Below are 18,669 nucleotides of genomic sequence, written 5' to 3'. Positions count from 1 at the left end.
CATTTGTTGCATCCAGTGGGGACATAATTACTGATTATAATGACTTATACTGTCTTTTTACCATTACCATGTCTGCATTTGTGATCGGAGAAGCGACAAACAACAAGCACTACTCTACACAGCTCAAAACTCGTGTTTGAATAGTCAGTGGCAAATTCTTTAAATATGAAAACATACTTACAGGCTGTGAGTCAGAAGCGCCAGACTGTCCTTGCAAAGTTGGCATTGCCCCACTTTATAGAAACAGTCCTTGTGCACAGCTGGCAGCTACTCCCAGGTTCAGGAAATAGTCCTCCGTAAAATCCGCAACACACTCTAATATTTGGGTTGAACTGTTCTGGAACAGTGTTGTAAATACAACTTAACCACTGATTTCTAGTTGTGTCCTCTTTTGGAAGCCCAAACAAAGTACTTTCGCTTTCACAACGAAACACACAGCGTCTCCGGGACATGGCGCCGGCGGCAGCAACAATACTACAGCGAGAATAAAAGTTCCGCCTTCTTTCATTGTGTATACATTTGGGCGGTGTTTTGCAAATCTCCCCACACTGTGACGTAGACATGAGGGGGCGTGTATGAATGAGCCGTTTTAGGAAGGTGTGGTTGAGTCTTAACTTTTATAAAGAATATCTCTTTGGGTTTGAGACTTTAGTCTTTGCAGCTTTAGGGATCTTATCTATGCACAAACAGTTTGTAGCACTCCAGAGAGAAAGGAAAACTTGAAAACTTGAAATCGCATCATATGACCCCTTTAAGTCAGAAATGAAAGTTGTGTTTCACAAACATCTGCTGGCTCTCTTTCTGAGTTCATGTCTAATTCTTAATCTTTTAGTAAATTGGTTTATCTGATTTGCAAAAACTGTCTAAATGATTTATACATAATTGGTCTGAGATGTTTAATTCACTGACTCACTGGCTTTTGTCATTTTTAATTTCTTTTTTTTTTAGTAGTTGTATTTTATAGTATACATATAGCAGATATTATAGTTTTGTTTACATATACATATATATATATATATATATATATATATATATATATATATAAAATTTATTTCAGCTTTATTTCAATTATCAAAAACATATATTACAATTAATGGTAAAATGAATGTTTGGAAATGTAAGCTGATATTTCCTACGGACACAATAGAAATAACTTGCTTAAAACCTTTTTGTTGTTGTTGTTGTTTTTTGGTGAAAATATTAACAGCCTAAGACTTTTGCACAGTAGTGTATATACTGTATTAGCTTTAGTTAACAATAACAGCACTTCGACCATGACATTTTCTCCATTTTGTGTTTAAAGAAAGTAATACTGGTGTGGAATGACATGAGTAAATAATGAGAGAAATGTAAATTTTTGGTGAACTGTTCTTTTCCTGAGGGAAATAATGAACAGTTTTGAGTTTGATCATAATCTTGCTGTTTCATCACATATGACTTGGACTTGTTTCTTTCTCTGTGTGTGTGTGTGTGTGTGTGTGTGTGTGTTTGCTCCAGTGTGAGAGAGACATAGAGCACGTACAGCAGCAGCTCGAGGACTATAAACATCCTCCTCTGTCTCTCAGCAGACTATCACTCAAACAGCACAAGTTCAGGAGCTTCAGAGAGTCTGCGATGGTGAGTCTGTTTCACAACTACAGCTGAAATGGACTCTTATAAAGGATCTGAGACGCTCCTCATTCCCAGACATTTGTTATTCGTTCACTTATGTGATCTTACCTATGCCACTCATGTGCAGCTTGGCTTTTTTTGGCATTTGTGCGTATTATCAGGAGCTTCACAGTGAGACTCTGGTGTTGCTGGGAGAGGTGGAGAACTGGTCTGAGCTGGACTGGCCCGGTCTCAGAGCCGTGCAGGACAAACTCCCTCCAATAAGGGAAAAAGTGCGAGACATGTCTCACTGTCTGTCGGACTGCTGGACACAACTGGACAACACACAACGGCTGCTGTCTACACTTACTGAGGTAAAGCACAAACAAATACACACAGAAGTTTACAATATGATTGTATTTGACAAGATATCTCTTTACTGTTTATTCCATGGTAAAAATAATTCTACAGCCAGCAATAAACAGGACAGGACCACTTTACATTACTATGGAGTAAATGCTTTAAATATGGTTTATCCATTCATAATTTAGAATCACAACTGAATCGGTACTGATGCCAGAATGCCAGACTTATTATTACTGTTTTACTGTATTTTTAATCAAATAAATGTAGTCTTAGTGAGGATAAGAGATTTCTTTTGAAAAAAAATAATAATAATCTTGCCAACTCCAAACCCTTACAAGCAGTATTGTATTCTATCCTTAATTTAGAAATTTAGGAAACAGGAACAAAATAAAACAAAAAAAAAACTATTTACTGTTTGCCAGTGAAGTAAGAAATAAAAAGATGGCATGAAATCAAAAGTGACTCAATTGACAATATTAATTTTTCCTAAATTTCGCTTAGTGTGATTGTACCTTAAAGAAATGATTTTATTTTTTTATTTAGTTATTTATTATAATTTTTTTCAGTATAGATTCATTTTCTCAGACTTTAGGACGAGAGTGTAATATAAAATTTTACATTTAGAGTTTTACATTTTCCCCTACATACACACACTTATGCCAGTAATCATTACTTAACTCTCCATTTTTGTCTCTGCAGGCGTCTCAGTGGTGTGACGTGGTGTCGTCCTCCTCTCCTTCCTCTTCCTCATCCTCCCCTCTCTCCTCTCTGCCTCCCATCCCTCCATCACGTTTCCAGGATGCTCGCGCTCTTGCGCTGGATCTGGGCGGTGGGGCTTTGCTGGACCTCTGGTCCCAGACTCTGGAGCGCTATCAGAAAACACTGGCTCAATTTAAGAGCCGGATCCTGCAGGCGGAAAGAGGCTCGTCAATGGCCCAGGGTCAGGAGCCGGACTCCGGGGGACGAGGGCGGACTCCCGCTCCCAGCACGTCCAGCCTGGGGGATTTAGAGGGAGAGATCGAGCCGGACTGGTGCCCTGGAGGAGGAGAGGCGGGCCTGCAGTCCTGGGGTTCACTGGCGTCTCTCTTCCGGCCACAAAACTGCTCAACGCTCAAGATTGGAGAGGAAAAGAAGAAAGAGGGGGTGAATCCAGGAGGGGGGAAGTTTCTGCAAAATCTGCTGCACCCGGCCAAGAAAAATGTAAGTGTGCATGTTTTGAAGTGAGGCAGTCACAGTCATGAGTTCAGCAACCAAAAATAAATTAAAACACTCTAAAAACCACCTAGTGAACACATACTAACACCTTCACAGCTATCTAGCAACTCCCTAGCAACCACCAACCACTTAACAACACCCTAGCAACCACATATCAACACCCTTGAAACCACCCAAAACACATGCATTGCAACTCCCTAGCAACCACCATGAACACACTATAAACTACTTTGGAACACCTTAGCATCTGCATAGCAACACCCTGGTAACCATCCGGAACATCCTAACAGGCAAATAACAACAACTTAGCAACCACCCAGAACCCCCTGACAACTGCATAGAAACATTCCAGTAATTGTAAACCAGTATCCTGGGATCTACCCAGAACACCCTAGCAATCATCTAGAATTCCCTAGCAGCTGCATAATAACTCTCTAGGCAACACCCTGGGAACCTCTCACAGCACCCTAGCAACCATCTAGCAACATCCTCCTAAATGCATACCAACACCCTAGCAACTATCTACCTATTCCTTAACAACCACCAAGAACTCATTAGAATCTGCTCAGTAAAACAGCAACACACTAACACCTGCTAGCCACACCTTGGGAACCATCTAGAACACCTTAACAACCACCAAGAACCCAACTAGAGACTGCATAACAATGCCCTAGCAACAATCTAGAAAACACCCAGAACACTCTAAAAACAGCCACACACTAGCAACCACAACCACAACCACAAACCAATGCCCTGGGATCCACCCAAAACACCCAAGCAACCTTATAGTAACCCCCCAGGGACCATCTTGACCAACACCTTGGGAACCTCACACAGCACCATAGCAACCACCAAGAACACCTTGCAAATTGCTTAGCAAAGTCCATATACCAACACTCTAGCAACTCCCTAGCATCCACTAAAATGCACAGCAATTCCTTAGCAACGCTGTGTAAAACATTAGAACATATAGTAAGGATGTATTTTTAAATCATATACTGTAGATTTAAAGGTGCAGTAAGTGATATCTGAGAAGCGCTCTAGATATTTGAAATCATCAAAACAAACACATGCCTAAAGGGATCACACTGTGTGTGTGTGTGTGTGTGTGTGTGTGTGTGTGTGTGTGTGTGGGCGCGCACCTACAGGTATGTTTTGGTGGTCAGTCTGATCAACTTTTACAGTATTTCTCAGAAATTGTTTACTGCACCTTTAAACTATTTATTATGTTGCAATTCATCAAAAAAGTTGCCATTCAGCCAACTAGCTTTTATTTGCATTTGTTGTTTGGTAAGTGTTCATTTTGTGTCTTGTGTTTTTTTTTTTTGGTTTTTGTTTTTTTTAAGTCTGTATGATAAAATAAATACTTACAAAGTATACTTTTATGCATGTACACGTACAAAAAAGTATACATCATTTGAAAACATACACTATTTGATAGCATGCTCGAATGCAGGCAGCCAACACATGCTTTAGAAAGCTTCACCTTTGTCCAGTGTCTGCGCTATTTGTCGCCAGATGTTATGACCGAAAAAAATGTCTTCATACTTTGTATCTCATAACCCTCTCAAACGAGTGCTTGTCATTGCAGATATCTGTTGTTGCAAGCTCCACTATTTTGTTGTAGTTTCGTCTTTTTAGTTTCATTTTCTACTTTGAAACAATGGCCGGGGTTGAGGCTAGAAGGGGATACAGCTACGGCCACCAGGGCTTACTGGGCATCAATATTATGTCATATTTGTCACGCTGAACAATAATTAATGTATTTGCATTATTGTAATGGTAGGTTTAGGGTTGAGTAGGTGTAGACGTTAATAAAACAGAATGTGATAGGTTGAAAATTTACTTTATTGTTATTTCCTGGCCGTATCCCTTCTAGCCACAACCATGCAAGTATATATCGCTGCTGCGTGGAGACCTCCAAGTGGGAGAGACTTACGCCGCAAATAGGTTGGGAGACCTCCAAGAGGGATGGTAGGTTTAGCATTGGGTTTGACAAATGGTCCGACAAATGGTCCAATAAATTCAGTGTGCATGTGTGACCTGCGCATACGAAAGTTGGTTACAAAAATCAGGTGGTGCATGTGCAGTACGTGCATACTATTCTGGTGATGAAATTTGCGTCATGCACACTGTACGCAGAACTTCATGTTCACGTAAAAACTGAAGTATACTTTGCACTGTTCTATGTCCTGCTGTAGGCCACAGATGCACCCCTTCCTCCCAAACCCCCTCGCAAGCGTCACCCCAGTTTCGACCTCCAGGCTCTGCTGGCCCCGCGCCGTTCCGCTGCCGTGTCTAAACCCGCCGAATCCACATCGGGCCAGTCCTCTCCGCTGTCCTGGCTGGGCCGCCGGGCGCTGACGGATCCCATCCTTACAGCAGGGGTGGCAGCAGCGCTTCCAGGATGGAGGGATCCCGCTGGAGGAGGAGCAGGAGGAGGAGGAGTGCTGATCAGAGGAGTGGAGGTCAGCAGTAAGGAAGTGGCGGATCATACGGGCTTCACGCGCCAACATGTGCTGCTCAGCCGCACCGAAAGAGAGACGGGGGTGGAGAGAGCGGGAGCGACCGCACAGAGGTGCGTGAGAGAGATTTCCCTTCAAAAATCACCCGATGAAGCTACTTTGTGAGCGTATTCGTAAATGTTCATTAAGGGGCTATATACATAACATTGCAATTCTAGAGCTGCCAGTTTAATGCATTATTTTATTATTGCTTCCCGAGTCACTGCACCCTCCTGTTGCATTCAGTTTTCTCCCTGTTATTTCTTCCAGAAATTTTGTCGCAGTTTCTCATTTAGGGTCATGCATGTGAATGCAAAGTTTTGACACATGGCTTTGTTTTGGAAAGGCTGTGCAAATTTTGGTGACATCAGTTGTGTTAGGGGTCAATTGTACCTGCCTTTGGTTTCCATGCAATTTACCAAAAATCAACACTTTGAAAAACAGAGTCAATGACAAATGAAGAATTTCAAGATCAATTTTCATTAAGGATGAACCATGTTTTTGGGTCAATCTCTCTCTCTATCACAGCAAGCTGTACTTACAGTGGTGTCGGCTGGTCAGCACAGAGAGGCAGTATGTGGCTGTTCTTAAAGGTGTGGAGGAGAACTATCTGCCCCTCCTGGAGTCCTCAGACGTCCCGTCTGCGCTGAGAGGAAAGACAGAGTCACTCTTCTGTAACTGGAAAAACCTCTCTGCCTTCCACTCGCAGTCACTCCTCCCGGCCATGGAGGGCGCTCTCTCCCAGACACTGCAGCAGACCGACTGCTTCAGCAAATATGTGAGTAACAGCTCACATTTGAACACTTTTTCCATGATTTTGCAAAATTACAGTTACATTGAAAATGACAACATGTTAACAATAAATAAAGAATCGTAAAAAAAAAGGCTGTTTTAATGCAATCTTCAATAAGAAATTGTTTTAAAAAATGAAATAAAATAAAAAACAGCCACATAAATGTGAATGAAGCTGAAAAAAACAGCAATACTGCCATCTGAGATCATAACAAGAATGTTATGAATAATGAAATGTTGAATCGAGTATTTCCTGATATCTGTTTGCTCTCAGAAGGATCAGTTTCTTCTGTATTCCCACTACATCCGGATGAGACCCGAGCCGGACGCTCTGCTCATCAGTCAGGCTGCTGACTTCTTCAGGGTGAGAAAGCAATGTCAAACTTTCATTTAATTGATTAGTATGTCATCAGAGCACACACAGGAGAGGTATAGCTGTGTCCATATGGAACATTTCATGAATCAAGTGTGAAACAGAGCCTCAGTGCATGCTACATTACCTACTTTCTGTGCCAAGTTTTTTTTTTTTTTTTAAATCGTACAAAAAAGCATGAAATGTGTGCTTTTTGTTCCTTAAAAAATGGAATGAAAGGCCAGTTTGTACCCATGTAAAAAAGTACACTTAGTTTTAAAATGAGTACTTAGTACAGATTTAATATACTTTAAAAGAATATACTGCTAAAGATATAATAAAATAATATACTATTACATGTACTGGATGTAAAACTCAGTTTAAATTTATATTAAATGCAGTTAGCTGAATTTGAGTGTGTTTTTGACCCTCTGAAGTAGGGCTTTTTCATTAGTAGCACAATTTTATCATTACTTCTTATTGTCTTGAAATATGGTTAAAGCGCACTGTTGAATGTACTGACTAGCATTTATGCTAAAATATACTGTCATTTCGAATTACACGTTTGTAATGATGAGGTTGCAATTTAGTACATTTAAAATATAATAAATGTAATATTGAATAGCAAACTACAGTTGAAATTATAAACATGTTCTTTGCATGTGCTTTAGTATACGTTAGTCAACACATCAAAATAAGCATACTTTAAAGCATGACAAATGCTTATTAAAACAATTTAAAATGTGCTTTAAAGTAAAAGATTCGATTTGACATTATTAAGAAAGTTTGCTTTTTAAAAGTGTACTTAAGTGTGTTAAGAAACAGTCATGAAAGGGTCTCTCATTAAGTCACCTAAGTGGCATTCTGTTTCATTAATGTTGCATTATTTATCTTATATATAAGATTTGAAGTATGCGTTCAATGCAATCAAGCACATTTCTATTTCTATTTCTATTTCTATTTCTCTATTTCTTATGCCTCTGTGTTCTTATGTTGCACTACTGTCTTCGCCCACAGGGTGGCAAATGTGTTTTTGATATCTGTGCCATTTTTTAGATGTGGGAAATAATGAGCAGTTTATTTAATCATTCTCTCTCTCTCTCTCTCTCTCTCTCTCCAGTCGAAGCTGTCTTCCTCTCTTGTCCCCGCTCCTCCGTTTCCTCAGTGTCTCTCGGCTCCCGTTCAGAGACTGGAGCAGTACTGCCAGACACTGGAGGAACTGGGCGGTCTCAACCCCACCTCTGACTCCGCCCTCTCCATCCTAAAACACGCCCAGCGGCACGGAGAGGATCTGCGAGCCAGTGATCTCATCACAGGGTGTCCGGTATGAACTCAATAGCCACATTCACTCACAGCACAGTCTACAGTATGTCTTTGTGAGGTCACATGACCACTGCACTGCCGCCACCTGGTGGTCAAAATGAAATTAACAGATTGAGCTGCAATTTAAAGGGTCAAGCATTCACAACATAATACTGATAACTTCATGAAATCAGATATGTTTTTATGGATTATACATGCAAAGAATAAACATTTTAACATTTTAACTGGTCTGTAATTATGAAACTTTCACTGTATGGACAAAAACAATTGAAACATTCTTCTAAATATACAGTGTTCCTGTAAAGTATTTTTATCGCTAACTAAAACTATTTAAAAAAAAATGTTTCAATTGAAATTAAGTTTAAATAAAATATAACTACATGAAAATGTTACATTTGTAAATGGTGCCTTCAAAGAGAAATAAACCAAGTTTAAGCTGGAGTGTTAAAACAAATTACTAAAACTAAAAGTGAATAAAAGGTAAATAGTCTAAAAAGCTAATTCAGTTTAATAATATATAAATAATCATATAATCATGCTGTTCCTGTTGCTCTAAATGGTGCCAACAACACCTTGATTGCAGGTTTTTGATTTCTAACACCTATACCGGCAAAAATGTGTGCCTTGGATAAAAGCGTTTGCCAAATGCATAAATGCAAATGCACAAATAACTGTGTGTGATATCACTGTTTCAATAATGTGCAACGCATACACATCTGTTAATGTTTCAAAAAATGTGGTTTCATGGATCCTTTAAAAAGTTTTTTTTTTTTTATTTTTAAAGTTTATTTAGCAGGCTGGTTTATCCTCAGTGATATAAAGTATTGCAGGTCCAGGTCTTGATCATGTGCACAGTAGTTTTAGTGCTGTTAACACTCGCCAAGCCATTGATGCGAGCAACAACAATGTGTTTTGATGAGTGAATAAAATGTTACTGGCCAGTTTGCATGTGTTTTTATTTTTTATTAGATGCTTAAATTCTTCTCTTTTCTCTGCAGTTCTGTTTGGTACCTCTGAAGTCACAAAAATGACATGCTTGACCTTTAGTGAAGTTGTATTTTATTCAGGGTGGATGTGATCGTAAAACATAAATAAATGAACAATGATATAATGTAAACAATGAACAATGAAATAATTGATGCATCCTTCATATCATATTGAATCACAAAACAGAAAGTAGACACACTCTTCTGTCTGTGTGTGTGTGTGTGTGTGTGTGTGTGTGTCAGATCCCCGTGGCGGAGCGTGGAGATCTGGTGCGTCAGGGTGAGCTGTGTGTTTGCGGTGGAGGCCGACGGAAGAAAACGGGAATCAGAAACGTCTTCCTCTATCAGAACTATGTCATCTTCACCAAACACAAAACACCCACCCCGGGATGCAGTGTGTACAGCTTCAAACACAGTATTAAGGTACACACACACACACACACACGCACACACACACACACGCTAAACAACACACGCAGGCTGTGTTTGGAGGGGAATATTAGTGTGCTGCTATTTGTTTAAAAGAAAATGACTACAGTATGCATTATGAGACAAAAAAGGTATTTGTTTATGTTGTGAGATTAATTGTATTCACTGTCCACAAAGATAATATAGATAATATACTATTAATGGAAGTAAAGGCCACTTAAAACTTAAAGAGAGACACTTTCATGACTATGTTTCTTAGCACACTTAAGTAGACTTTTAAAAAGGGCACTTTGCAACAATGTTAATTTAAAAAAAAAAATACTTCAGTGAACAGTTTAAATCATTATATTGTGTCATGCTTCAAAAAAGTACACTTATTTTGATGTGTTGACTAACAAACTAAAGCACATGCAACTGCTGTGTGTTAAATACATCTTAAATACACCAATACAAATATATACAAGTACATGGCATGAAAGTTTCAATAGAAATTACTTTAAAGTACATTTTAGTTTATCATGAATGTTTTTCAGTGCATTCAGCAGTATTTGTTTTGATAGAAGTAATTACGAAATTGCATATAAAGATGCACTTAAGTCCTTCTAGTTAGTTAAGCTAACTGCATTTAATATAAATTTAAATACATTTTCATTTAATTGCAATTAACTGCAAAAGCATTGCATTCAGTTCACATTTGAGTGTATTCTTGTTAAAGTATATTATTTCTGACTCTAAATGGCATCTCAGTTTGATCATGTGTTTTTTTTTTCTGTGCATGAATATATGTAAGGGATAATCAACGGCTAGCTGTGCATTAAACGATTTGAATGCACGACGTGGAGGTGAAGAACCGCCCGACGCGCAGCGGAGGTGCATTCAAATCGTTTAATGCACAGCTAGCCATTGATTATCCCGTTTATGCCATGGACATTTCCCAGCATTTACATATTAAAGATGTTAACAATATTTGTGCTGCAACATTTGACCCGAACGATAAAAATGAATAGTCTGTATTACTATTCAACTGTAACTGTATGTTACTATGGCTACCAATGTTTATAGGAAGCGCATTAATATAGAACTTGATTAAACTGACCTGGAACTACCTGCAGTTCAACGAATTTAATTAACACCTGCCAGCCAATCAGAATCCAGTATTCAGACAGACCATGGCATAAACATGAATATGTGGGAAACAGCAGAGCATGAGAGCATGGGTCGTGTGTTAGTATGGTGGCGTCTGACTGCCTGTGTTTCCTCAGACGGGTGAGATGGGTCTCACTCAGAGCGTGGGCGAGGACAGACTGAGGTTTGAGGTGTGGGTGAGACAGACGTCCCGCACCAGAGACTGTCTCACTCTCCAGGCCTCCAGCGTTCAGGACAGAGAAACCTGGAGCCACGACATCGCACAGCTGCTCTGGACTCACGCCATGCACAACACAGGTCAGGACTCACCTCTGACCCCTGTTACACATCACGCTCTGCTTCTTTTTCTGTTGATGATTTTCTTTTGATGCAGCGTTGAGTAAAATATAACTATGACGTTTCACTACACTTCAAGTACTCTTTAGGACCTATTATGGAAATAATATACTTTTATAAGAATATATAAGTGCAAACTGTATGTAATGTTTTCTTGGACTTTCATTGCATGTTAATTACAATTATTTGTTTTATTTTTTTTGACCCACTTAAGTATGACTTAAGTACACCTTTATGTGTTATTTCTTATGTATTATTATGTGCTGCTGAATGTACTGACAAGCGTTTATGATCAACTCAAATATACTTTAATCTCATTTCTATTTAAAACTTGTTTGTATATTTGTAGTTACACATTTGTACAATTATATTAACTTTAAATGTAATATGAGTGATACACTAGAATTAAAACGATAATCAAGTAGTTTAGTATTGTGCTATAGTATGTTAATCAACACATTAAAAATAAGGGTACTTTAAAGCATGACAAAAATATTAAAACAATGATTTAAAATGTACTTTAAAGTAAAACTTTTAATTTTGCACTTAAGTGTGTTGAGAAACAGTCATGAAAGTGACTTAAGTGGCCTTTTATTAAATTAATATTATATTATTATCTTAATATTAACAGTAAGTACAGGAGATAGATAGATAGACTTTCAAGATTTGAAGTGCACATTCAATATAATTAAGCACCCTTATTTTTCACATCTGGTCACTGGTTCCCATTTTATTACTTGGGAGAAAATAGCCAACAGCCACAGTTAAATGGTTGGTATGTTTCTTGTTTAGAGCTACAGTACAGTGTTCCTATGATTATTATTGTCAACCATGATGATTTCAGAAGTAGCTAACGTTTCGGGTCCTCCTATAAGCTCAGAGATGAGGACTGAGACAGAAGTAACTAACCACACGAGCCTGGTGTTTGTCAAAAAACATGAAGTTATTCTGCCAGGAATTTTTTCTGTGGTGTTTAGAGGAAAACATCTTGGAGGCGCATCGGACCACTGCCTGTAAATGCTAAATTTACCAAACGTCGCCATGCAGAATATCTGAATGGGGCTTGTGATGCATGCAGATGATGCCTCAGTAGGCAGCGCACTAGGATTTTTGACAGTTTTTGATTTTTTTCACAATATCTTGAGCTTTTGAGTTTACTGTCAAAAATCCATTAGTTAAATACCGCAAAGTTTTGCTTAATTAAGTAAGTGCCCATCCTCTCTAATTAATGAGCTCTTAAATACAAATACTTTGCCGTTATTGACCCAGTTATTTATGTCTAATTAAGACAACACTAAAAGGCAGTTTAATTAGACATCTTCCGCCTGTGTGTTTTCTGCAGGATCTTGTCTAGGGGCAGTTTTTGGAAAAGACCAATTTGTGATTAACAGTTAATTAATTAATAATGGAAAATGAATCTGTGTCACTCATTAAGGCATTGATTTGCATTTGCACTTTTGTCTTTTCTTTATGCAAATGAGACTTTTAAATGACTACACATTTTATTCTGTTTTGTTAGTTAGCCATCATGTTTTAGTGGTGTTTCTATACTGTGGACTCTCAAAATGCACGGGATAGACGACAAAGAAGTCATTCACTGTAAAGAAAAAATGCCCAGTACGCTTTTCAAGCACATATTTTCACAAAAAGACCTCTGTTTGGTCTAATAATGCAGTGTTAAATATGAAGATTGTCAGAATTGTGTTTGTTTGTGGTTATTATATTCTACACCTGTGTGAACTTGAGCAGAACTTCATTCATTCACTTAAAACACCAAAACATTTAAACACACTGCTACTACGACGATGAACATTTTCAGTGTGATTTAAGTGTCCAGATATCATCGGGGGCAGTGTAACTGAATGAAGTGTGTGTGTGTGTGTGTGTAGAGTTGTGTCTGAAGGAGTCTCTGTGTATGGGAGTCTCCAGTAAGCTGCTGCTGGATGTGACGGGAGCTCAAGCTTCAGACCTGGACTCCAGCTTCACCCTGAACGACAGAGGTACACACACACACACACACACACACACTAATACAGACTAGGGTGGCCATATGTGCCGTCCATACGGGACACCTCCTGGCCAGGATTTGAATATTGCCTAAAACATCCAAAGTAGTTTGACCAATAACATGCAGGTATTGTACATAATCGACCAATCGTGGCGCTGCGCATGAGAAGGTGAGATCTACAGAGAACGATCAAAGCGATGCAAATATGTGCTCATGTTTATTTGTTCGTTTGACTTGAAGCGTCGCTGCGCACCGATCAAAAAAGACACCAAAGTAGGCTCGAGAGTGATTTGAAAGCATAAGGAGCCGTCTGCTCTGCTCTCTATAGCTCTCCTGAATGTCACACAACGATCCATCTGCACAGTGCAAACAGCCAAAACCTGGATATTTTAGGCAATATAGAAATCCTGGCAAGGACGCGTCCCGTAAAAATGTCCCGTATGGTCACCCTGATACAGACACACAGTCACACAGTCATCCTTCTGTTCTTCTGCTCTTCTGCTCTGCATGTAGTACTCATAATTATCCACCAGATGTCACTTAAATGTTCAAGGGTGAATTTCATATTTCATAGACAAAAAAATAAAAGTTTGATAGAAAGGTATGTAATGAATTCGGCTGAATAGCTGTCAGCTGTTAAATTTAAGCACACAATTAGATAAAACCAATTTAGCTCAACCAATCACCAAGCAATGCTTCATTTAGTTCAGTCTGTGTGTAAAAAGGTCGCATTCGCAATTACAGAAAAAACACTTCAGCAAAACACGCTCAGGTCAAAGTGTCTGAATCATTTTTGGTCTCAAATTTTGATCAGTTTTACTGCTAGTCCACTCTATGAAGAATTTTTGGGTATAATATGTCACACTTTACTTTATTTTACTATCCTCACTTACATAAATGAACTGTGGTGTCCTGCACCCAATAGTAAAAAAAATAAAAATATCAAAATGTATATCTGAATATTTTTTGGTTTGTTCTGTAAAGCCTATTTTGGGTAAATTAAAATTTAAGCATATGTTCTCCCCAAATGTTCATGTCTGTGAGATTAGTGGCCTTTACTTTTGAATGTGTTTGTTTTTATTATTCTCAGTGATGCTTTGATTTATATTCTTATTAGCATAATATTGTACATTGTCTACTGCATTCAAGTAAAATAATATTTGGAAACCTTTATGTATAATGCATTATAAAAGTAGTGTTAATGCATTAATTATGCCTTGTAATGCGCATTATAATGCATTGTATAAGCTCATGAATTATTGTAACCATAGTTAATACATTATAAGACTTATCAGTTCATTGTTACGCTATGCATTTTAAATTTGGTTATGATTATTTACGACTAGATATGATGTATTACAACGCACATTATGAATAATTATAATGCATTATACCCTTTAATAACCCTTTATAATGCATAATACATAACGGCTTTAAGTAAAGTGTTACCTAATATTTTAAGTTATTTTTATTGAATTAAAATTGGCAATATATATATATATAGGCAGTACATGAATTACTATGATGTTTAATATTTGCATGTATATCTGTCTTTCTCACTGTGTCTGTTCAGTTCAGAGCAGTTGTTCAGATTCGTCTTCTGTGGGCAGCATGAAAGAGGGCGACTCACCCGCCTCTGCGAGAGATTCAAAGAGAAACGGCGAGCAAACAGGTCACAATCAGGTGAGTCACACACACACACACACACACACACACACACTTGTGTACATTGAGTGACAACAATGATGATATTTTATGTTTTACAGAGCTCTTCACCCTCCACCTCTGTGTGAATCATTTCAACTCATAATGCATTTCTTAAAATTAATGTAAGTACTTAATGCATTTAAATGTATTGTTTTGTTTATTAACACATTTCTTCATTTTTTTAAATACATGGATATGTCTCTATCAGTGGAGAAAGATGCTTTCAGAGTGTGTGTTTACAGCATCTACCTCATGCAGCAAAGCATCAATAAACTATTAAATGCACTTTTAGCCCTATAAAGCCTGTACATATTTAATGCACACATTTCTAAGGCTTCTAAATGATCAGCAAGATCAGACTTCGCTGTCACACGCAATCTGCTGCATGTCTTCTGTCGTCTGATTGATAGTTTAGAGTGTTTTATTTTAGTGTAGAGCTCTTTTAGTGTAATTGTGCAAATGTCCACCTTGAGCTCGTGCTTCACGTGTCTTTCTGCTGTCAAATCTTTACTGATTTTATAAAGTAATCTTAAGAATAACTTTGATATTGCTAATGATATTTCAAAACGGACACTTACTGGACTGAAGCAGCTCAGCTTTACTTGATTCTCCAGACATCATTTTTTATTTATTTTATTTATTTGTTTTGAAAAATCGGTGAGACCCGAATCTGATCATCAGGATCTTTTGAGGAAAGTTTGTTTCTTCATCTCAGTCATCATTGTATTACAGTGCACTATATGCTTTGATCATCAAACTAAGCATTTAGATCTCATATAAAGGGACAACTGATATTTATATAATTTTGTGTATCTGCTATACTGTTATAAAGATCTCATTGATTTACATTACAAGCATCAGAATGTCATCATATTAATATCAGCTTCTGCACAAATTGCAGATTTTTGCTCAATTTCGGTATCTGAATTAAAGTGAGCTGTTTTTTTTGTTTTTGTTTTTTTTTTCATATTCTCACTATATTATACTATATAAGCCTGATGTATCAAATATGGTGCTCAACAAAAACACACCCAAACTTTGTTTTAGATTTCTTTTTCAGGTGTAAACACTCTTTTCTGTGCAAGGTACGTATTTTCTACTCATAATAGCATTACTTTTTGTCTTTTCCTCAGACTCAACGGGTGCTGTTTCTTTAATCAAAAACTCTGCCACATATTTCCGACTGGGACAACTGGACACAAACTGGATCACAAGACGCACACAGCCGTGTAAATACAGTATTACAGAAGACTGGAGGTCGTGTGTCGGCAGCCGTCTCGCTGCTTTTACTTTCAGTTGCTCTTGATAATTGACTTTCAGGTAGTGAATCAAAGTTGATTCAGCGTCTCAGGCCCACACACACGTTAAAAACTGCAAAAGATGACATTAAAGTCAACATGAAATCAAAATTCCTGAAAACGTATTCATTTTTAGGCCATACAAGATTAGGATGAGTTTGTTTCTTCATCAGATTTGGAGAAATGCAGCATTGCATCACTTTCTCAGCAATGCATGCTCTGCAGTGAATGGGTGCCGTCAGAATGAGAGTCCAAACAGCTGATAAAAACATCACAAGTTATCCACACCACTTCAGTCCATCAGTTAACATCTTGAGAAGACAAAAGCTGAAACAAATCCATCGTTAAGATGTTTTTTAACTAAAATACAAGTCCATGATAATAAAGACCATCTCTTACATCAAAGTCCAGCCACATATTTGTTTAGAGCTGTTTGGGCTTGTAAACGGTGCTTGATCTGTGCAGATTTCTCTCCTGATTCAGACAGGATGACTTATTCTCAAGATGTTAACTGATGGACTGGAGTGGTGTGGGTTATTGTGATGTTTTTATCAGCTGTTTGGACTCTCATTCTGACGGCACCCATTCACTGCAGAGCATCCATTGCTGAGCAAGTGATGCAATGATGCATTTCTACAAATCTGAAGAAGAAACAAACTCATCTACATCTTGGAGCACATTTTCAGCAAATTTTCATTTTGGGTGAACTGTTCCTTTAATACACTTTACTTTTGCATGAGTATTTGTTGTACATTATACCAAAGAAAAAAAAAAATTATAATATTTCATCAGTATGTAATAACTTTCTTCACCTCTGAAATTCTATTCCAACTGAAAAATAATAACAAAGAGTAGAGCAATAATATGAAGTAAAGCAAGATGTTTAAATGGGAAACATGGCGATACTCTTGAGGTGAACTTGATATTTCATGTTGACTTTAAGGTCAGTATTTAAGTGTGAGTATTTAACTTAAGTGCTACAGCAGTAACTTGGAGCTTTAAACTTCATTGCAAATGTGGAGCAAATCCAAACCAAAGACACGTTTTGCAAGATTATGCCAAATGCAAACTCTCAAAATATTAAAAGTAGCAAAGATTCTGTCAGTGCAGCTTATTTCAAGTGGCACTTTGTGATATATGAGTTAAATGCTTTAACATATTTTGTATTTCAAACCCCCGACTGTTTTTGGCCGAGGACACATCTGGTATTTCAGCCCATCTTCATCTCAGAGTATTGAAGAAAAGTGAAGGCTTTCTTCTCCGTTCTCTGAGTTTAGTTAAGCACCAGCTGTCTTTTATTGCCCTGGCCGATCCGAGAGCCAAATCCAGACCTGCGTTTCAAAAGAGAGCTGCTATGGATGGTGTATTTTATGCTTTATGAGTTATGTAATTATTTAACTCCGCCCTCAGCTTTTCCATTAGCCAGATTCTGCACAGTCTTAAAGAGTATTAGATGCTGGAACGCTAATCTACTCAAAGGTTCAACCGCGTAGAAACTGACTCCAGCATCTGTAATCCACTTTTGAATTTATGAGGTCTGACTCTGGAAAATCATCCTTTATAAGCTGTGTTTGTACTTCAAGTCATCTGTCTTGTTGCATATTTTAGATAGTGGAAACTCTACGCTTCTGAGCACGTCTTCTACTGATGAAACAACAGCCAAAGTTTTTGTTTTTCCTTGCGCTGAAGAGGTTTTAATCTGTCGAGCTGCGTATTGAGCTTGATGTGCTGATACACCCATAGCGGAAAGAAATCCCAAATAAGATCTTTTTATACAAGTTAGGATCAGTCAACAGCATTTGTGGTGTAACATTTGATTACCACTTAGGAATATCTGATTACAACTTACAGTGAGGCTCTAACATTGGAAGTGAATGAGACCAGTTTTTGGGGGATTTTAAAAGCAAAATAGTTTAAAGTTGTTTAAATCACTTTTACAGCCATTTTAAACTATCTACTTCTAAATTATCATTGCAAAAAAAAAAAAAAAATTGCAAAATTGGATAAACTTCACACAAAAGGTTAGAATGTAGAGTAAAATCATTTTAGCATGTTTATATCCTGAAACAGTGAGTATTTTAATGTTTACAAATTGCCACCATCTACTTGCATCATATTTAAGAATATACTAATGAAATGAAAGGCCACATAAGTGTGCTTAATTAGAGCACACTCACACACTTCTAAAAAAAGTGTAATTTTTAAATTATAATAATTATTTTTTTATATATATTCTTAAGTTTTACTGAAGTTTTACTTAAGTGGGTCAAAAAAGCACTGTAAAGTTCAGCTGTCTGCATGTAATATAATTTTAATATATAATACATTTTATTTAATTGCTATTAACATGCAATTGAAGTCTGAAACATTACAGTCAGTAATTCTTTTACATTTTTTTTTAAGAAAAAGCAGAGACACGTTGAAATAGTCAACGTAGGAGACAAAATTATGAGATACTAGATCATAATTATGAGATAAAAATATGAGCCAAAAGTCATAATTATGATAATTGAAATCATGACACAAGTTTAAATTTGACATTTGAAATTCTGAGATAAAAATTCAAAAGTGTTAAAAAAAATGATGAGATCCTAAGTAGAAATCATGTTGAAAAGTT

The 18,669-nt window shown here is 37.4% G+C and overlaps 1 protein-coding gene across 2 annotated transcripts in view; it reads left to right on the top strand.

The window, feature by feature from the left end:
• Positions 1 to 16,255, top strand: part of arhgef40 (Rho guanine nucleotide exchange factor (GEF) 40) — a 35,874-nt gene extending 19,619 nt beyond the window's left edge. The window contains exons 15-27 of one of the 2 annotated variants that reach the window (XM_058783366.1): positions 1,498 to 1,617; positions 1,773 to 1,964; positions 2,656 to 3,156; positions 5,373 to 5,749; positions 6,204 to 6,453; positions 6,745 to 6,831; positions 7,940 to 8,143; positions 9,372 to 9,551; positions 10,820 to 11,000; positions 12,929 to 13,039; positions 14,621 to 14,730; positions 14,814 to 14,876; positions 15,888 to 16,255. In XM_058783366.1, the coding sequence (XP_058639349.1) occupies positions 1,498 to 1,617; positions 1,773 to 1,964; positions 2,656 to 3,156; positions 5,373 to 5,749; positions 6,204 to 6,453; positions 6,745 to 6,831; positions 7,940 to 8,143; positions 9,372 to 9,551; positions 10,820 to 11,000; positions 12,929 to 13,039; positions 14,621 to 14,730; positions 14,814 to 14,840 (2,340 nt within the window). In that variant the 3' untranslated portion in view covers positions 14,841 to 14,876; positions 15,888 to 16,255. Of the gene's footprint in view, positions 1 to 1,497; positions 1,618 to 1,772; positions 1,965 to 2,655; positions 3,157 to 5,372; positions 5,750 to 6,203; positions 6,454 to 6,741; positions 6,832 to 7,939; positions 8,144 to 9,371; positions 9,552 to 10,819; positions 11,001 to 12,928; positions 13,040 to 14,620; positions 14,731 to 14,813; positions 14,877 to 15,887 lie in introns of both variants that reach the window. The other variant, XM_058783365.1, reaches the window with a different exon arrangement.
• The last annotated feature ends 2,414 nt before the right edge of the window (positions 16,256 to 18,669 follow it).

This window comes from Onychostoma macrolepis, chromosome 07 (genome assembly GCF_012432095.1).
Source record: "Onychostoma macrolepis isolate SWU-2019 chromosome 07, ASM1243209v1, whole genome shotgun sequence".
NCBI classification, from domain to species: Eukaryota; Metazoa; Chordata; class Actinopteri; order Cypriniformes; family Cyprinidae; genus Onychostoma; species Onychostoma macrolepis.
The sequence above is the reverse complement of the archived record's forward strand: the minus strand, read 5'-3'. Positions and strand labels throughout refer to the sequence as shown.